Raw genomic sequence first — 20826 nt, 5'->3', positions numbered from 1 at the left:
TCTCCCTCCTCATCTCTGCCTCCTGGCTTCCTTCAGTTCCCAGCTCCCTTCTGCAGGAAGCTTTTCCTCGCTCTTAATTCTAGTGCCTTCCCTCTGTCGATTATTTCCTATTTATCCTTTACATTGCTTGTCTGCACAGAGCTGTTTGCTTGTTGCCTCCCCTGTAGACCCAGGAGCTCCTGGAGGGCAGGGATTGTCTTTTGCCTTTCTTTGTATCCCTAGCACTTAGCTCAGTACCTGCACACAGTAGATGCTTAATTAATGCTTATTGACTGACTGAATTATTTTCTATGGCTTTTATTAAAACCTGACCTGAAAAGTTACAAGTTTGGAAGTATGGGGGAAATGATGCTTGGGATTATTAAGGCCTGATCTTCCACTGTTGGAAATAAATGGAAGGATTTCATAGGGTCCTAGGTCTAGACCTAGAAGATACCTCAGAGGCCATCCTGTCCAAGCACCTTTTTTTTTTTAAATAGAGGAGTGAACGGCCAGGGGGGAGCAAAAGGCTAGTCCAGGGTCACACGGGTAGTGAGGAATTGGAGCAGGGATTTGAACCCAGGTCCTTTGACTACAAGCCAACTCTCTGTCTGCTATACCATTCAAGGTAATTGACAGCCTAGATTTGGAGTCAGAGGGCCTCTGGGTTCAATTCTAGCTCTGCCACTTCCTGTGTGACCTTGGCCCAGTCACATCACCCCTTTTGGCCCTGGTGTCCTTCCGTATAGAATAAGGTGCTCGAACTAGGCGATGTCTTCCATTTCTAAATCCTATGGACAGGAGTGCCCAGGGGGTGCTGTGTGGCTATCATGCTCTGCTTGATATTTGTAGGGGTTGGGCCGTGCTTCCAGCCCTACCTGCACCATGGAACCCTGGGAGAGGAGATCTTAGTAATGTGACAGCCCTGCTTTCATAAGATTGGGAAGCCCGGGTCTAATGATGGAAGCCAAGAGATGGGAAGTCAGGCCTGAGTATAGGAGTAGCTCTGTGTGACCCTTGCTAAGTATGTCCCAACCTTCCTTTGCCTAACTTTAGAAGAAAAAAAAAACACAGAAAACTGTAAAACTGAAACAATCACCACTTCAGAAGGACTTGGAGACATAAATAACACGTCTGAGGCCCTTTGAAATCTTTGAATAAAAGGGCCCAGTTTATAAGTGCCAATTAGTAATAATGACTTGTTAGCTAAGTAGTTTTCACATACGCAAGGGAGTTTATGGAAAATAAGCTGATATATTTTAAACTTGCCCTATCTGCATTCTTTTTGTTGTTTTTTATTTTTTAAATCAGGACTTGTGATTTTATCAGTGTAGGGAACTTCCGCTGTGGAATTCCCTCCACCAATACAGATTGAGCAGCTCTTTGTAATTTGTGGTCTTAAAGGGTTGGCTGAGGGAGTCGCTAAGTGGATGAGAGACTTGGCCAGAGTCACTCAGCTAGTCAGAGACAAGTCTTGGACCCAGATCTTCATGACTCCCAAGTCACATCTCTGTCTACTACACTATCACGATGCCTCTCCTTCAGCTTTCATGGAAGAGTAATTACTATGAAGTAGGTTTTTAACACTAGAAACACCAGGTCCATCAACTGATGCTATATAGACATGCATACATACGTATGTGTGTATGTATGTATGTATCTATATATGTGTGTATGTGTATATATGTATGTATATATATATGAGAGAGAAATAGAATGAAATATATAGATATCTTTATAATACACATGTCTATATATACACATATGGCCTTGAAATAAAAATTTTCATCCTTCTATTTCTGTTTTCGTTGCCTTATAGATAAAAAAAAACCTGTCCTATGTCAATTTCACTTAGTCCTTTAAGGAATTCATAAATTCCGGTCCTTTTAAAAAAAAATTATTTTCAATTCAAAATTCTCTTTCCCTCAAGCACCCTCCCCCCACCCATTGAGAAGGTAAACCATATAATACCATTATACATGTAGTCATGCAAAACATATCTCCACATTAGCCATGTTGAAAAAAAAAAGCAAGAAAAGTAAAGAAAGAGGAGAAAATATTCTTCAATCTGCCCTCAGAATTCATCAGTTTTCTATCTGGAGGTGGAATTCTAGTCCTTCCAGTCTTAATAACCCTCTAATTTCCTTCAGTTTTGTTTTTCCACCTCTCTTAGCATGGAATCATAGGATTTTAGAGTTCATAGGTCTCTTAGAGATGATCTAGATCAGGGGTGGGGACCCTGCGACCTCAAGGCCACATGTGGCCCTCTAGGTCCTCAAGTGTAGCCCTTTAAAACTTCACAGAACAAATCCCCTTAATAAAAGGATTTATTCCGTACAACTTGGATTCAGTCAAAAATTTGAACCCAAGGACCTAGAAGGCCACATGTGGCCTCCAGGCCACCTATGCCAATTCTGTCTCAGCCCACTTGCCCCCATTTTGCAGATGAGGAAACTAAGACACAGAAAGGGAAAATCACCCTCACTTCAAGGTCACCCAGCCAGTAAGTAGCAGAGCCAAGCTGTGTGCCGTTGGGCAAAGCATTTCAACATAAGTAAAACAGGAATCACTGGAGTCTTTGGGCTCTAGCCTCTAACAAGTTCACTCTTGATCTGGGCAGCCAGAAGGACAGGAACATAGCTTGGGAGGGGTTAAGTAATAATTTATTCTTCTCAGTGGGTTCCTGATAACAGGAGTACCAACTCCTACAGGAGCCCCTAATCACCCTTCTCGCAGAGGCTGCCAAGAAGGGGGGCAACAACCCCTACATCTCGATGGGGCCAGTCGAGATAGGCACGGTGTTCCAGCTTGTGCACTCCCCTAAATCCCCCCAAGCCCCAGTGGGAGCCGGTTGAGACAAGTTCATTCACAAATCCCCACTTACTGACCAGTGTCCACTTGATTTGTAGGGTAACAGACAAAGAAGGCAATTTGCCAGCAATAGCCTCACAAGTTCATGTTACCTCATCCCTGTATGTCACTGCGCAGTCACAGCAGAAATTGTTTACAAGCCGTGAGCTTAGGAGCTAGAGATTGTTATGGCCGTGGATCCCGGAAACTAGTATGTGAAAAGAATAACCAAGGTAATAAAAAAATAAAAATAAAAAAGAGTAACAAAATCCCCCTTACTTACAACATAGCACTCAGTCTCTTGGCTTCACTTTGTCCCATCTATAAAATCAGGGTTTGGGTCTCCAAGATCCCATCCCTTTTTAACTTTATGTTTCAGAAGTTTTCTCCAGCTCCTACGTCAGGAAGGCAGCGTTGTGTCAGAAAAGAAGGAAGAGCATGGAATTTGAAGTTGATGGCCCTGGGTTCAAATCTCAGTTTTACAACTTCATGTTTGTGTGCTGTTAGGAAAGTCTGTTAAGCTCCCTGAGGCCTTTGTCTACCCCATCTGAAAAGTGAAGGAGTGGGACTAGATTATATCTTTCATCTCTGAATCTGTGATCCTAGAACTTCATCTTCTGTGTTCCAAGGTTCCTCTCAGCTCACTCATCCTAGATTCCTGAGTCTTTCCCGAGTCTAACATCCTCTGCTCCAACTTACCATCTTGCATCAATAGCTTGTGTTCTAATGTGCCTTCCAGTTCTGTTACAGGCTGGACGTGGCTCAGGCCAGTCTGGTGCTTCAGTTACAGGGCTGGAACAAAATGAGATATTTGGGGGCCATCTAAGAGTTAAGAAAAGGAAGTTTACTTAGCCATAGCTTGGGAAGGATGCTCAGCAAAGATGCAGCACTGGTTCAGATGGTGGCGACCCTGGGGTACCGGTTGTGGTACTGACACACCAGTGGGACATCTTCCGAGTTTGAAGGGCACTGACTCTTGTGGTCAGGCTTTTTCCCCTCTTTACATGAGGAAATCAGTAAGTAGATCCAGCAGCAGCTGGATCCTTAACCCCTGCGACCAGCGGGGACAGCTTCCCCGACTCTTAGGGGAAAAAATTAGCTTAACCTCCCTGGCAGACTTGGCTCCTCCCACAAACTCCAAGCGCCTGGGAATCTACAAACGGTTCACCTTCATCTTAAATGAACTACTCTGGGGTATTCTTGTGTTGGGTGGCTCCTTTATTTTTGTTGCTTTCTCCTGTTTCTGGACCTGGTCTCACTTGGTCTTATGGGCATCATTGTCTCCTGTGACTGGGGCCAGGATTTCATCTCTGCCCATGTCATTTTCCTTGCAGGAGAACTTGATCGGTGCACTGCTGGCTATTTTTGGACATCTCGTCGTCAGCATAGCCCTCAATCTCCAGGTGAGTGTCAGTCCTTGGCGCCGCTGGGAAAAGCAAGTCAGAGCTCAGCTTTAAGTGGCCTTGGTTTGCCGGGCTCTGCTCACACCCGTCTGTGCTTTGCATTTGGGGCCTTCCTGTCAGTAAGTATGGACTGAGCCCTGATTCTACCCAGGGCACTCTGCTCCATGCTTTGGGGGATCCAAATCCATTTGCCAAAATTTAACAAGTATTGATGGAACATCTGAAAGTCTTGATTTCATATAGCTTATATTCTCCTGAAGGTCATGGGAGATAAAACATGTGTACAGATAGGTTCGTATAAAATATGTACAATATAACGATAGCTAGCATTTATATAGAGTTTTAAGGTATGCAAAGCACATTACAAGTATTTTATCCTCACAACAACCCCAGGAGGTAGGAACTAGTATTATTATTTCCATTTTACAGATGAGGAAACTGAGGCAGGAAAAGGTTAAGCAACTTACCCGTGGTCACACAGGTAGTAAGCGTCTGAGGGTGGACTCCAGATTCAGCACCCTATCCACTGCATCACCAGCTGCCTCACAGAATCTTAATTGGAAGGGACCTCAGTAACCCTGAGCGAAGCATATAACTTCTCTGGGGCTCAGTTTCCTCAGTTGTAAAATGAGGGAGATGTCGCTAAATCTGTGATCCATCTAGTCTGACCCCAAATGCCCTAAAGCATGCATCTCACTAGTGGTCATCTGGCCTTTGCTTGGATAGCTCTAATGAGGGGAAACTCACTCCCTCCTGAAGCAGCCCATTCCATGCTGGGATTGTCCTGACATCAAGGCTGAATTTGGGTCTTTGAAGTTTCCACACATTGCTCCGAATTCTGCCCTGTGAGGCCAAACAGGGCAAATCGAATCCTTTTTCCATAGCTTTCAAATACTTGAAAATGGTCATTGTGTCCCATCCTGAGTCCTCTCTCGACTAAAAGTGCAGATTCTCACATGGAATTGAGTTGATGTCCTTCGTCATCATGGACACATGCCCGCTCGGGATGGCTCTCCAGCTCGACAGCGTCCTTCCTTAAGTATTGCCCAGGACTGGGCACGATGCTGTACTTGTGGTCTCTAGGGCACAGTACGGCAGGAATGTCATGTCCCTACTCCTAAATGGTATGCTTCGCAATAGAGACAAAGATCACATTAGTGCTATCAGCTGCCATGTTGTACCTTACTTGTTATATTTAAGCTTCTGGAGGGCAAGGCCTATATCATCTTCCAAGTTTGTATTTCCAGCAAAGAGCATAGGGCGTGTACGTGGTAGACGCTTATTAGTGAATGAGCAAAGCAGAATGTTAGTGCCTTGCTATTAGGTATTGTGGGTGCCATTATGAATGGGCCAGACTAAAGAGTAGGTTTAATCTTCACTGCCTTACTCATCAAACCCTGCTTGAACTACAGAAAGTTCTCCTACATACTTTTCCCTTTCCCTCCCTGCCAGGGTGTCTGGCCGCTGAGAACTGGTTTAACCAGAACACCATCCAGCATATCAGTGATGATCGTTTTCTCCAATGCTGTTTGATTTTTTTTTTCCATTGAACCAACATTTATTGGGTGCCTGCAGTATCCTGGGCCCTGGGCTCAGCTCTGCAGGGGATACAGTGGGGAATAAGACACCAAGCCTGCCATCATCGAAAGTCTTATTGTCTAGCTGAGGAAGAAGGAAGTAGACACTGGAAACTTTTAAATGACATTTCTAGAGATGTAGCAAGGCGGTGGAGCCAGGAAGGGGGTGGAGGGTTGAAAAAATATACACCCTCCAAGTTGGGAAATTTTGTCCTCTTTTTGTTACCTACCATGGGAGACATTGAGTCTTCTTTGTAGCATATGCACTTTCATGGCCAATCAAGCAATAAGCATTTATTAAGTGCCTACTGTATACCAGGCACCGTGCTAAGCACTGGGGTTCATAGGATTGTAGAGTGAGAGCTGGAAGGGACCTGTAGGAGCCATTGCCCTCTCATTTTACGTATGAGAAAATTGAGGCACAGAGGAGTGGAGTGATTTGTCCAAGGGCACACAGGCAGCGAAGATAGGAGGTTGGATTTGCATCCAGGTCCGGGTCCAGGACAGCTCATAAAATACATTGTTTTGTCGTTGGCTTATGGACTCCAGTGGACCCCAGGGTTAACTCTGATCCACATAGTGACCACCCACGACTCCTAAGGACTGCTGATGAAGCAGGTTGCCCATCTCTGGACAGGGAGGTCATGGGCACAGGGCACAGGTGGAGAAATACATTTTTGTATTTCCTTGCTTCTCTGGCACTTTTCAAGCCTCAGCAAAAGTCCCACTGTCTGCCAGAAGCCCTTCCTAGCCCTTAATCCTAGGGCCTTCCCTCAAGACTCCCCCTAATCTATCCTCCATAGAGCTTGCATTTGTACATAGTTGTTTGCACGCTGTCTTCTACATTAGACTGGGAGCTCCTTGAGGACAGAGACTATTTCTTTGTCTTTAGATCCCCAGTGCTTAGCACAGTGCCTGGCACACAGTAGGTGCTTAATCGACTGACTAACAGAAAGCTGATGGACTCTAGGTACAGAATAAGAAATACCTTTTTAGATGGAGGAATTTGTTTTGCTTGACTATGTATATTTGTTACAAAGGCTTTGGTTTTCTTATTTTTATTTCAAATTGGGGAAAGAGATAAAAGGAAGAGAAAATAAATGCTTATGTATTGATGTTCTTCTACTAAAGGGTAAAGTCGTCCTCCAGAGCCCCACTGTGACATGACCCTTGATTCTTGGGGGCTCTGCCATCAGAAAAAAGGAAGGAAGGAAGGAAGAAAATAGAAAGAAGGAAAAGAAGGAAGGAGGGAGGAAGGAAGGAGAAAAGAAGGAAAGAAAGAAAGGATGGAAGGAAGGAAGGAAAGAAAGGATCATTTTTTTAAGTGCCTAATATGTATCAGGTTCTGCCCTAAATCCTTTATCTCATTTAATTATTTAATTATTATTTATATCATTTAATTATTATCTTATTTAAACTATTATCTCATTTAATCCTCACAACAAGCCTGGGAGGGAGGTGCTATTATTGACCCCATTTTACATATGAGAAGACTGAGGCAAACAGAGATTAAGTGACTTCCTAGGGTCACACAATAAATGTCTGAGACCAGATTTGCCCTTTGGTCTGCCTGATTCCAGGCCTGGTGCTCCATCCACTGAGCCGTCTTAATGGCCTTTCTGGGCCTGCTCTAGCAGGTCCTACCCTACAAGAACCCTTTGGGGCATGGGCCCAGGGATGGACTCTGTGTTTGTTTCTCCAAGGAACAACACAGCTAAGATTCGAGACCCCCCATCACCAGGATGTGTCTTTGTTGGGTGGGTTTTCTAGTTATAGAGACCCTCTAAGACTGTCTCCTAAGTCACAGAGGAGCTATGATCAGCACCAATGGTTGGAATGCCCATCCCCAATCAAATCCCAAGTCCTTGAAAAGAACTTGGGGGTTGGACTAGAAAGCTCAGGTGTGGTGGATGGGAGAGCCCACCCTGGAATCAAAGGAACCTGAGCTCTAGTCCTGCCTGGGATAAGTCCTCCTTCTGTGACTGAGAACAAGTGATTTAACCTCTTGGGTCTCAGGCAGCCCTCTAGGACTGTAAATCACAGAGGAGTGCTAATATGTAACAGTGAAGGGAATTTCCACACTCAGGATTCTTGGCAGGTTTTTTTTTTAAACTAAATTTTTACTGATATAGTTTGTTTATACCTCACCTCAATTTCCCTCTGCATTGTTCTCCCTCCTCCCTCCCAGAGAGCCATTTCTTTTTTTTCAATTTTATTAATTTATTGATTTATCAACAATCACTTCTATATGCTTTTGAGTTGAAAATTTTTCTCCCCCTTCCTCCCCCCCACCCTGCCCAAGATGGTACACAATCTGATATAGGCTTTACATTTACATTCCTATTAAACATATTTTCACATTAGTGAAGTTGTAAGTAAAAATTAAAACCAACAGGAGGAACTATCAGAAAGAGGAAACAAAACTCAACAGAAGGTAAAAATAAGTGATAGCGATTCGACTTCCATAGTTGTTTCTTTGTATGTGAACAGCATTTTCCATCCGGAGGCCACTGGAGATGTCTTAGATCCTTGTAATGCTGAGAAGGGTTCAGTTTAACAATATTAGTCATTGCATAACATGGGTGTTATTGTGTACAAAGTCCTCTTGGTTCTGCTCACTTCATCATTTCTTATAGCACAATAGTATTCCATTACATTCATATACTACAACTTGCTCAGCCATTCCCTGATTGATGGGCATCCCCTCAATTTCCAGTTCTTTGCCACCACAGAAAGAGCTGCTATGAATATTTTTGTACATGTGGGTCCTTTTCCCATTTGTTTGATCTCTTTGGGATATAGCCCTAGGAGTGCTATTGCTGGATCAAAGGGTATGCACATTTTTGTAGCCCTTTGGGCATAGTTCCGAATTGTCCAGAGAGCCATTTGTTAAAACAAACAGATTTTTAATAGAAAAAGAGGGAAAAAATCAGCACAACCAACTGATCCATTTTTAAAATCCTATGTTATCTGCAGTGTTCCTTACCTGTGGATTCCCTGTTCCCCCCCTCTCATGAGCGGGGGGGCCACACTCTTCTTCGGGGTCAAGCCTATTTGTAATTTTGCAGTGTTCACTTTCACTTTTTGTTGATTGTTTTTCTTTGCATGTACACTGTTGTAGTCGTGTGTATGTTGTTTTCTGCTATAAGTTACAAAAGAGTTCTTATCTGTAACAGTGGAGGGTATTTCCACGATGGGAGTTCCCCCATACAGATGAAATCACAAATCACCAATTTTAAACATCAAGACTGAAATGTGTCAATCCCGCTTTATGTAATACATATTTGTAGAATTGGGGGGGAAAAAAAGACCTAACATGAAGGGATGGTGGAAATTTTCATGTGTAATATTGTGTTTCATTCCGGATAACACATTTTAGGAAGAATGTGGACAGACTGGAGCCTAGCCAGGTAAAGATGGCCTGGATGGTAGTTTAGGGCCTGATGATAATGCCCTACGAGGATCAATTGAAGGAACTGTTTATTAAGTCCTGTGGACTTCACCTTCATCACACCTTCTGTCTTCTGCTATTGCTCCCACCCTAACAAAGGCCCTCATCACCTCAAGCCTGGACTGTGGCAGTCAATAGCTGCTGGTGGGTCGGCCTGCCTCGGGTCTGTCCTCCACTCCATCACTAAAGTGATTTTCCTAAAGCTCAGATCCAATCGTCACACAGACACACACACACACACACACACACACACACACACACACACACACACTCTCACTCTCTCTCTCTCTCTCTCAATAAATTCCACTGGCTCCCTGTCACCTCCTGGATCAAATATAAAACCCTCATTTGGCCTTTAACGCCCTTCATCACCTAGGACCCCACCCCAGCCTTTACAGTCTTCATATACTTTACACCCCACTCACCCACCACGTATTCTATGGTCCAGTGACACGGAGCTCCTCGAAAAAATACACTATCTCCCAACTCCAGGCATTTTCACTGATGCCCCCCACCTTCCATGCCTGAAATGTTCTCTCTCCTCATCCCCTGACTTCCCTGGCTTCCTCCAAGTCTCAGCTACCCCCCCCCGCATAGGAAACCTTTCCTAATCCCCCTAAATTCTAGCGCCTTCCCTCTCTTACCTGCAGTTTATCCTGTACATAGTTTGTATAATTGTTGCATGTTGTCTTGCCCATTAGACTGTAAGCTCCTTGAGGGCAGGCACTGTCTTTTGCTATTCTTTGTGTCCCCAACTGTGCCTGGCACATAGTAGATACTTACTGAATGTTTATTGACCAAGCAAACTGGGAGTGGTTATGATGGAGAAGAGAATGCCTAGGAGTGGTATAATAGCTATTTTCTAATATTTGAGGAGCTGTTATATGGAAGTGGCCTTGTTCTTCTTGGTCTCAAAGGGCAGAGCTAGGAGCACAGAGGTAGATGTCCTGTAGTGTATGGAAAAAACCTTTGTAATTGGAGCTCTCCAAAAGTGGATTATCTCAGGAGGTCTCAGGCCGTTCCTCACTCAGAGGCATCAAAGGGAACCACTTGGGTGACTACTTGTTACTCAGGAATAGATGATAGATAGACACAGTGCTGGGCACATAGGATGTGCTTAATAAATGTTTATTAGCTGATTGATTGAGATAACCTGGTAGGTCCCTCCCTACTCTGAAAGTCACAGAATCTTATTTTAAAGCTGGAAGGGACCGTAGAGAACCCTCTACTCTAATGCCCTCATTTTAAGGATGAGGAAACCGAGGCATGGCAAATTTATGGGATTTGCCCAAGATCACTCACACGGGAACAAAGTTGAGTGTCTTCACTTCCATTCTGTCATTCAGCAGCAAAACAATTCAGTTTTCAAGTATCTGCACTGATCACAAGGCCTAGTGATTTGCCATAATCTTGTGCCCTTAGGAAAGGGCCTTAGAGATGATGTAGTCAAATACCCTCATTTTACAGGTGAGGAAACTGAGGTCTGAACAGGACACGTGACTGACTCGGGTCACACAGTAACTGAAATAGAATCATAGGATCAGAAATTTAGAGCTAGAGGGGGTTCCAAAGGCACCACCTTTATCTTTTTTAACAGAGTAGGAGACTGAGTATCTTAACCAAATGCACATGAATAAAGGTAGAATTTGAACCGAGATCCTGACTCCAAAGCCAGAGCCCTTGATTTGAGTCTGACTCCCAATCTGCCATTCTTTGCACTGTCTGCCCCTGGTTTTGTCTTTTTAGAAATACAGCCACATCCGGCTGGCAGGCTCTAAGGACCCCCGGGCCTACTTCAAGACCAAGACATGGTGGCTCGGCCTGTTCCTATGCTTCTGGGAGAACTGGGAGTGTTCTCATCCTACGCCTTCGCACCTCTCTCCCTCATCGTGCCCCTCAGCGCCGTCTCTGTCATCGGTAAGATGCGTGGAGCTTCATGTGTGACCGTGGGTCCTTGGAAGAGTCAGACCTAGGTTTTGAGTACCCGGGAAGAGCACCACAAAGTGACCTGGGCAGGCACATGGTCAGCTGAGCTGGGCTTGGGGAGAGAAGGGGAAATGGAGACCCTGGAACATCGACAAGATGATCCTGATAGGGAAAATGCCATGCGTGTCGTAGGGAAGAGAAGGCAGGGCAGGGAGGCACACAATACCTTCTGTGGCCATCTGGAAGCTTCATTTTTAAACCCAATTATGTTTCCAACCATCCAGGCCAATGTGCTCATTTTACAAAAAGGGAAACTGAGTCCCAGAAAAGGGAAATGACCTGGCCTAGGCTACCCTATTAATAACAGAGCTATGACTAGAATAATGGCTCCAAGTCCACTGTTCTTTCTTGGGGTCTCTACTTAGGCCGCAGAACAGGCAGAAGCTACCTCACCAAGAGTTCCTTCACCAATTAAGTTCCAGGTCATAAGAGTGGCTAGGTGGCGTAATAGTGCATAGAGCGTCGGGCTTGGACTCAGGAAGACTCATCTTCCTGGATTCAAATCTGGCCTCAGACACTTACTAACTGTGTGACTCTGGCTAAGTCATTTAACCCAGTCTGCCTCAGTTTCCTCATCTGTAATATGAGCTAGAGAAGGAAATGGCAAGCCACTCCAGTACTTTACCAAGAAACCCCCCAAAAAGGGGCCATAAAGAGCCCGACAGGGTTGAAAGAACTCAACAACAACAAAAGAGTATAAATTTAGAGCTGCAGGAGACTCCCTGATGTAACTCCCTCATTTGACAGATGGGGAAACTGAGGCCAGAGCACTTGCCCAAGTTCACACAGCTAATAAGTGTTGGGGGCACGACTTGAATTCGCCCCACCCCCTTCATGATTCCAAATCCGGGGTTAACAAGTGACAGTCGTGGATGATACTTTAAGATGGCTTATTCCCATGGAAAGGGACCAGGATGGAATCCCATGTAGAGCTGATGTAAACCTTCCCTCTTTTTTCTTGATCCTGTGTGTATCTTTTTCTGCAGCCAGTGCCATAATAGGAATCATATTCATCAAAGAAAAATGGAAACCCAAAGATTTTCTGAGTAAGTTTTCTCATCTCTCCCTTTCTGCCTGCTCCATTATATGGGTTCTTCCCTGAGGGTAATCAGGCTGCTTCCCCACCCCATTCCTGGGCTTACTGACCACAGCCCCGTGGTGAGCAGAGCTGACTCCATTTACTTTCCTCTCTGTGAGGCTTGGGGCTGAGGAGCAGTGAAGGAGGACAGGAGCGTTTCTGTTCTCTAGTCACTGACTTCTAGTTGGTAAGATTATTAGAGCCAAAGTTGTGCTTTCATTTGCTTTGGGCTTTTGTGGCCTGAAAGGCCAGGCTAACTTCTAATCGCAGTGGCCGTGTTCCCCTGACCAGCATCTTCTTTTCTTTGGCCCTTGCCTCCATGAAGCATAGCTGTATCCTGTTCCCTCTACTAATCGACTAACTTGCCTTTATATCTTGCGTCCCTGTTTTCCCCCACAGGGCGTTATGTTTTGTCTTTTGTAGGTTGTGGTTTGACCATCATAGGCACTTACTTGCTGGTCACGTTTGGACCCAATAGTCATGAAAAGATGACGGGAGAAAACATCACTAAACACTTAGTGAGCTGGCCATTTCTTTTATATATGGTAAGAGAAGCCTCGGCAGCATTCACGTAGAAGGCATGGCTGGGCTTATAAATACCTTTAGGAGATAGGCTTTGTGTTTTTCTCTTTTTAAAATGTATTTGTGTAAGGTACCTGAGGCTATTGAAACACAGAATGTCAGAACTGGGAGGGAGCCTTAGAACCCAGATTGTCAGAGTGAGAGGGAACTTAGAACCTAGAATGTCAGAGTGGAAGGGACTTTAGAACCCAGATTGTCAGAGTGGGAGGGACCTTAGAACCCAGATTGTCAGAGTTGGAAGGGATCTTAGAACCTAGAATGTCAGAGTTGGAAGGGACCTTAGAACCCAGATTGTCAGTGGGAGGGACCTTAGAACCTAGAATGTCAGAGTTGGAAGGGACCTTAGAACCCAGATTGTCAGAGTGGGAGGGACCTTAGAACCTAGAATGTCAGAGTTGGAAGGGACCTTAAAACCTAGAATGCCAGAGCTGGGAGGGACCTTAGAACCTGATATGTCAGAATTTGTTCTTAGAACCTACAATGTAAAGCTAGAAGGGGGCTTAGAACAGAAAACATCAGCCATTAAAGCTTAAAACTTCATTAAGACTTTTGGAAAGGGGGTGGAGCCAAGGTAGAGGAGTTAAATAGACTTTTGGATATTTTTTTCAAGGATCTGCTTTTGTTCTTGTGTTTATTACTTCCACTAATACATATCACACCCAATCCTCTTACTTAATAGACAGTCTTTAGTAGAGACAGTGTGTCCTAGTGGATACAGGACTGGCCTTGGCATTAGGAAGACCTGGTCAAAGTCCCACTCCTGATATTAGTGACTGTGTGACCCTGGGTGAGTTCCTTTACTTTTCCAGGCCTTCATTTCCTTATCTGTACAATCCGAGGGGTGGGGGGTGGGGAGAGTGTAGACAAAGTGGCCTCTCTGGTTCCTTCTGGCTCAGAATCTATGAGCTGTCACAAAAGAATTCATCGCCTTGGAGTTAACCTGGTGAGGAACAGTAATTAGCACTTGTATAGGTCTTGAAAGTTGGCAAAGTATATGCCATCCTCCCTATTCCTGTACGTTATCCACCAGCTGAAGAACGCTGAATGTTTAGCTTGGAGCATCCAGGCATGGACATGATAGCCTGGTCCAGGTATTTAAAGAGAAAAATTAAACTTTTTCTGGTTGTCCCTGGATGGCATAACCAGCAACAGTGGGTGGAATTTGCACAGAGGCAAATTTAAGTCTAATATGGGGAAAGCTTCCGTCTGTCCTTTGGAATTCTCCCCAGAGTGCAAAGGGCTGCCTGGAGTGATGGTGGACTTTCCCTTCCAAGGGCCTATGAGCAGCTGCTGGATGCCCACTTTGCAGGTGTCTTATCCTGGATGTTATTAATATCAGGTATGGGTTGGAAGAGATGACCACTGAGTTCTCTTTCAGCTCTCAAATTCTATGATTTCCTGGGCCCATTTGAGATAAGCGCTCCAGTTATTACTATCCTCATTTTGCAGATAAGGAAACAGAGTCAGGTTAAGGGACTTGCCCAAGGGTCACATAGCCACAGGCCTCAATCTACGCCATCCTGCCTCCAGGCTTAGCCAGTCTGGTTCTCAGGTGACAGGCCCACCCTCCATCACTCTCTTACTGTACTCAGAGCTTCCTCCCTAGGTGGTGCAGAGGTTACGGGGCTTCCATAGATGTGGAGGACAAAGCGTCACCACCACAGCATGGTGTGGCCTCAGGAAAGGCCTTTCCTGGAGGGTTTTTATACAGATGGAACTGTGAATGGTGCAGGGTTTACATGGATGAGTATGGATTATTTTTTATCTCTTCTTTTGTAGCTTGTGGAAATCATTGTGTTCTGCTTACTGCTGTATTTCTACAAGGAGAAAAACGTCAACTACATAGTCGTGATCCTCCTTCTGGTTGCTCTTCTTGGTAAGGGTTGTCTTATTTTTTTCTTTTTCTTTTTTTCCCTCCATCTCCTCCTTTCCTTCCTTCCTTCCTTCCTTCTTTCTTTCTTTCTTTCTTTCTTTCTTTCTTTCTTTCTTTCTTTCTTTCTTTCTCTCTCTTCTCTCTCTTCTTTCTTTCTTTCTTTCTTTCTTTCTTTCTTTCTTTCTTTCTTTCTTTCTTTCTTTCTTTCTTTCTTTCTTTCTTTCTTTCTTTCTTTCTTTCTTTCTTCCTTCCTCTCTCCCTCCTTTCTCTTCCTGTCTTTCTTTTCTTTCTCCTCTCCTCTCTCTTTTACCCTCTCCTCCCCACAAAAAAAGATTCACAGGTACCTCAGTATGTATTGAAATAATTAAATTGAATGGTGGTAAATTGCTGAATTTTCTAAAGAGAGTTCATCCCTCTTTTCTTTTCTGGCAAAAAACCACACCCCATAACACATCATGCTGTGGTGTCACTAGTTGGTTTTTAATCAATTGTTGTCTTTATTTGAGAAGGCTGCTTGGGAAGCGATGCTATGGCTGTCATGTGAAAATAGTCATTAAGAGGGAGGCATCTTGGTAGAGGAAAACAACAATACTTCCGGAGTTTAAAGACTCGGGTTTAGATCTTGCATTTGACACTATATGTGTGACCTTGGGGTTCGAATCGTGAGTTTGATAGTTATTATATGTTGTGACATTGGACAAGTGAGTGAGCTTTACCTTCTTTGGGCCTTAGTTTCCTCATCAGTAAAATGAAAAAGTTGGACTTGATGGTGGCCCTTCCAACTTTGGATCTATGATTTTGTAGGTATAACTGAAGTTAGTGTAAATATGTGCATATACACATGTGTGCGTATATGTGTGTGTGTAGGCATGCATACATACATATACAATCACATATGCACACATTTTAAAATCTCAGTTATGTCCACAGATATAGCTGCCTGTGTGTCAGTCTTTTATAGCTATGAATGTGTTGTTGTTCAGTTGTTTCACTCTTGGCCCCATGTGGGGTTTTCTTGGCAGAGATCCTAGAGTGGTTTGCCATTTCCTTCTCCAGTTCATTTTACAGATGAGGAAACTGAGGCAAACAGGGTGAAGTGACTTGCCCAGGGTCACACAGCTATAAATGTCTGAGGCCAGATTTGAACTCAGGAAGATGAGTCTTCCAGAGAGAGAGAGAGAGAGAGAGAGAGTGTGTGTGTGTGTGTGTGTGTGTGTGTGTGTGTGTGTGTACACATATGTATGTGTGCATGTATGTATTTGTATGTGTGTATATGCACATGTGTATACAGATACATGTGTGTATGTATGTATAAATATATGTGTATCTGTATACAAGCACATACTATCTATCTAAGATAGATAGAATGTTGATTAAAAGGTTATCAGCCCTTGAATCTGACATACATACACACACACCCATATCTATACCTCTCTATCTATCTACATATATATATACACACATACATACATACAAATATAGGGGTGTGTGTGCGTGTATGCATGTATGTATGTATGTATGTATGCATGTATGTATGTATGTATGTATGTATGTCAGGCTAGGGAGTTGATAGCCTTTTTTTCCTTTCAGACTGGGTTTCCCTATCTTGCCCAGGCGGCAAGCACAGTAGCCACTTGTGACCCATTATGCTGATAGAACAGGAGCTTTAACTTGACCAGTTTCTGGCCGGAGGCAGCTTGCCTTTTCTTAGGCAGCCTACTGGCCACTTACCAGGGGCTTCCCATATAGTGCCAGACTTAGGATAATCCCCCAGACGAGAAGATTCCAGGCATGCCCTGCCCCATATACAGAGGTTGGTAACCTTTTTAAAAATGATGTGCCAAGGTTCCAAATCTTTTCCTTGTGACTTCTGGGCAGGGCAAGGACACAGTCACACACTGGCCACAGCGTTGAGCACAAGCAGGCTAGGCATGTGATGGGCATGTCCCTGGCAGGAACTGGTCCACCACGTCCTGGGCAGAGGGTTGAAAGAGGGAAGTGCGTGCCTGTGTGGAGGTGGCGTCCACCAGCCCACGTCAGTGGCCTGCAGTCCAGTGTTTACACTGGGCACACGTGCCACAGGTTACCGTGCTCTAATCTAAGAAATTGGCTGTGGTGCCAAATAGGCACTTACTTGGCTTCCAACTCTTCTTGTGCCTTTGGAAATGGACTTTTTTTTTTTAATTAGAACTAGAGAATCTTATATGGAACAAACAGTGACTACAAGAATGGATGGATGGATGGATGGATGGGTGAGTGGATGGGTGAATGAAAGTCATTTTACGTACTTACTGTGTTCAAAGCACTCTGCTAAGATCTGGGGATATGGATAGAAACTGTTCACAGTCCCAGCTCTTAAAGGAGCTTCTATTATAATAGGTAGAGATAGCATTTTTTAAGTAAATGAAAACTTCCCTAAAATTAAATGTAATGAGTTTGCCTGTTGTCTTCTTAATGTTATCTTTTTTGTTTTGTTTTGTTTTTTGGCTAGGCAATGGGGTTAAGTGACTTGCCCAGGGTCACACAGCTAGTAAGTGTTATGTGTCTGAGGCCGGATTTGAATTCAGGTCCTCCTGAATCCAGGGCGGGTGCTCTATCCACTGTGCCACCTAGCTTGTGAGCTCCTTGGGAACAGGCACTGTCTTTTTGTCTTTCTTAGTATCCTCAGCACTTAGTCCAGCACTTTGCACACAGTAGGTGCTTAATTGTTGATGGATGGTCATAGTTCAGAATAGAGGATGAAACAGTGATCACTCCTTTCTGTAGAGAGACAAGAAACTGTGGGTACAGAATAACAGTAATAATAATAGCTAGCATTTCTACAGCACTTCAGAGTTTGTGAAGTGCTTTACAAATATCTCATTTGATCCTCACACCAGTGGGAGGTAGTTGCTGCTATTATCATGATTTTATAGATAAGGAAATTGAAGCAGATGGATGTTAAGTGACTTGTCCAGAGTCACACAGCTAGTAAATGTCTGAGACTAGATTTGAACTCAGGTCTTCCTGACTCCAGGTCCTGTGCTGTGTGTTCTGAGCCACCTAGCTGCTTTTGTGTGTCATGCACTGTAAGACATGATAGTTTTATCATTCATTTCTATCTTTGTTGCCAGGTAGAATTCCATGGGGATGGGGGGCGGCGGGGCAGGTAATATTGGGAAATGCCCATATTATGTGGCAGGTTTTTGTGTTTGGTTGGTTTTTTTAAGAAAACAATTTTTTAAAACTCTGTGAATTATTTCCAGGTTCCATGACAGTGGTGACTGTCAAAGCTGTAGCAGGAATGCTGATCTTATCAATTCAAGGGAACCTTCAGCTTGACTACCCCATCTTCTATGTGATGCTGGTGTGCATGGTCGCCACAGCTGTGTATCAAGCCGCGTAAGCCACCTTCTCTCCTTGCTGCCATTACCATCTTCCATTTTCAAATGCTGATTAGGTTCCACTTTGGAAACTGTGGGAGACAAAAAGCCTCATAATGAAAGACATCGACAATATTTGTACTCCCCAGCTGACCCCTCCTGGAGTGGCATCTCATCTGCCACAAAGAGGTCAATGATCCTACAAGGTTTCTCTTAACCCTGAGCATCTAAGAAATATCTGATGAGAGCCAACTTAGAGTAGCAGAGCACCTTCCCTAATTTCCTATCCATGTCAGTTGCTTAAGAGAGAGCTCTGTTATTCCTCTAATATCCTTAATTGGCTCAGGCCTACTCAGTCCCTGATTGCAGGGCATTTTGCTAGTTGCTAGGGTTACAAAGAGTTCCCCAAAATGGCAGAGTTCCTGCCCTCAAGGGATTTATAGTCTATTAGAAGGGAAAGGGTGAGTGTACAAAAGAGCTATGATATGATTAGACATAGATAACCTACATCAAGTTGCTTACCGTTTTAGGAAGGAAGGAAGGAGAAAATTTTGGAACTCAAAAAAATTTTTTAAATGAATGTTAAAAATTATCTTTATATACAATTGGAAAAAAAAATATTTTTTAAAAGAGCTATGATACAATGGAGGGTATAAAAAAATGTGATGAAGAGTATAGCCAAGGCACCATAAAGGTTCAAGGGAGAGAAAGATCACATCTGGATGGAGGAAGAGGAAGGCTTCATGGAGGAGGTCTCTGAAGTGGACCTTGTAGAATACTAACCCATCCTTCAGAGGAAAAGGAGTAGGGCTGGAATTTCAGGTAGAAGAAAGAAGAACTTTAAGAGAGGTAGAAAATCTGTGGGGTAATGTTCAGGGAACAGTGCCTGGTCTACCTAGAATGGAGGGTCTGAGGTTGGAAAGGTCCAGATCTCCCATCTTTCTACAGAGGAATGATCAGTGTTTCATCCTCTGTTCTGAACCACGACAATCCGTCAGTCAATAATAAACATTTACTAAGCACCTACTATGTGTCAGGCACTAGGCTGAGTTGGAAAAGTGGCCAGCAGAGAGCCAGCAACAAGTGAATCTTCTCAAGCACCATTTCTTTCCTCAAATGTGATGCCAAGTAATATGAAAGTAATAACAGCCTTGGTTCTTTTGATACTAGCTGCTTTCTTGATATTCCAGGGTCCAGCATAACCCACTTGAAGTCAGGGAATTAAATCATAACTTTCCCGACCTTTTCTCCAAGGAACTGACCAATGTGCTTGTTTCCTTCATTGAAGCTTCTTAAGCCAGGCCACCCAGCTCTATGATTCCTCCTTGATCGCCAGTGTAGGCTACATTCTGTCTACAACCGTCGCAATCACGGCAGGTAACTAATGTCAAATGCCTATGTTTTCTTTTTTTTTTTATAGCTGGCAACAGGAATGACAGGAGGCCCTTAGAACAGAGGATATCAGAGCTAGAAAGAACCTTAGAACAGAGAAAGTCAGAGTTGAAAGGACCCTTAGAACATGGAATATCAGAGCTGGGAGGGGCCTTAGAATACAGAATGTCAGAGCTGGATGGGAACTTAGAACACAGGATGTCATAGCTGGGAGGGGCCTTAGAACATAGAACGTCAGAGCTGGGTGGGAACTTAGAACACAGGATGTCATAGCTGGGAGGGGCCTTAAAGATCATTTTAATCCAACCCTCATTTTACAGGTAAGGAAACTGAGGACCAGAGAAGTAGCTTTCCTGATGTCATACAGCTCATAATTAGCAAAGGCAGGACTCGTTCTGATCCTCAGTCATGTGTTCTTTCTACTTCTATAATTAGATTATAGTTTATGGTGATTCAGTTATAGCTCTATAATTACATTGTAATCTTTTGACCCAAACCCTTAAGAAGAGCCCTAACTTTCATTGACTTATGTATTCTTGAGGTCCTGACAGGGGGCACAGGGAAACCAAATACATATTTCTGTTCTACTCTGTATGTAGAATTGCCCATTTTATTTAGTGTGTAAGTTTAAAATTTTTAAAAAACAAATCAAATGTTAAAAAAAACTCACACTAAAGTAAATATCCGTAAGAATCCTTTAAAACTTAACTCATGTTTACATAAGGGCCTTACCAAGCTCTTAATTTCCTCCATCATGTTTGATCCTCTTAACTGCCCTGGGAGCCATGCCATGTAAGCATTAACAAATAATAAGAGAGCACATCTTTCTGGAAGGCTGTGAGGTTTGCAAAATGCTTCTCTCTCAACACCTCTGGGAGATTAGTGCTCCAAATATTACTATCTGTCCCCATTTTACAGATAGGAAAAGTGAGGCTAAAAGAAGTAAAATGACTTACCCAGGGCACCATAGGTAGGACATGACCCCTAGGTCCATCATTTCTGCACCGCTGACTCCAGTGGGAGGTGATCTTAGATCCTTAGTTTCCTAGTGGAAACCTGTAGAAACCTATAGCTGCCTTAGCACCCTCCCTCATGGAACCTTGGTGGGTCTTGAGATGTGTTCTGCAGGTCAAATTCTTCAGAGTTTTACCGGGCAAGGTCAGCCGAGCAATCCTCAATATTTGTATGGTAAGGTGTATCATATTTCTACAGCAATTAACAGTGTGCAAAGCACTTTGCTTATGACCGCTTTGTATAATAGTACAAATTACATTGTCTCCGTTGGAAATGATG

General features: G+C 43.7%; 1 protein-coding gene across 1 annotated transcript in view; it reads left to right on the top strand.

Moving 5' to 3' along the window:
- Positions 1-20826, top strand: part of NIPAL3 (NIPA like domain containing 3) — a 53550-nt gene that overhangs the window by 19837 nt on the left and 12887 nt on the right. Inside the window, 8 exon segments of the mRNA XM_020983113.2 lie at positions 4164-4232; positions 11007-11088; positions 11091-11177; positions 12233-12292; positions 12724-12869; positions 14686-14782; positions 18025-18160; positions 19430-19518. Coding sequence (XP_020838772.1) covers positions 4164-4232; positions 11007-11088; positions 11091-11177; positions 12233-12292; positions 12724-12869; positions 14686-14782; positions 18025-18160; positions 19430-19518 — 766 coding nt within the window.

This window comes from Phascolarctos cinereus, unplaced genomic scaffold (assembly GCF_003287225.1).
Source record: "Phascolarctos cinereus isolate Bilbo 61053 unplaced genomic scaffold, phaCin_HiC Scaffold_726;HRSCAF=1367, whole genome shotgun sequence".
Taxonomy (NCBI): Eukaryota; Metazoa; Chordata; class Mammalia; order Diprotodontia; family Phascolarctidae; genus Phascolarctos; species Phascolarctos cinereus.
The sequence above is the reverse complement of the archived record's forward strand: the minus strand, read 5'-3'. Positions and strand labels throughout refer to the sequence as shown.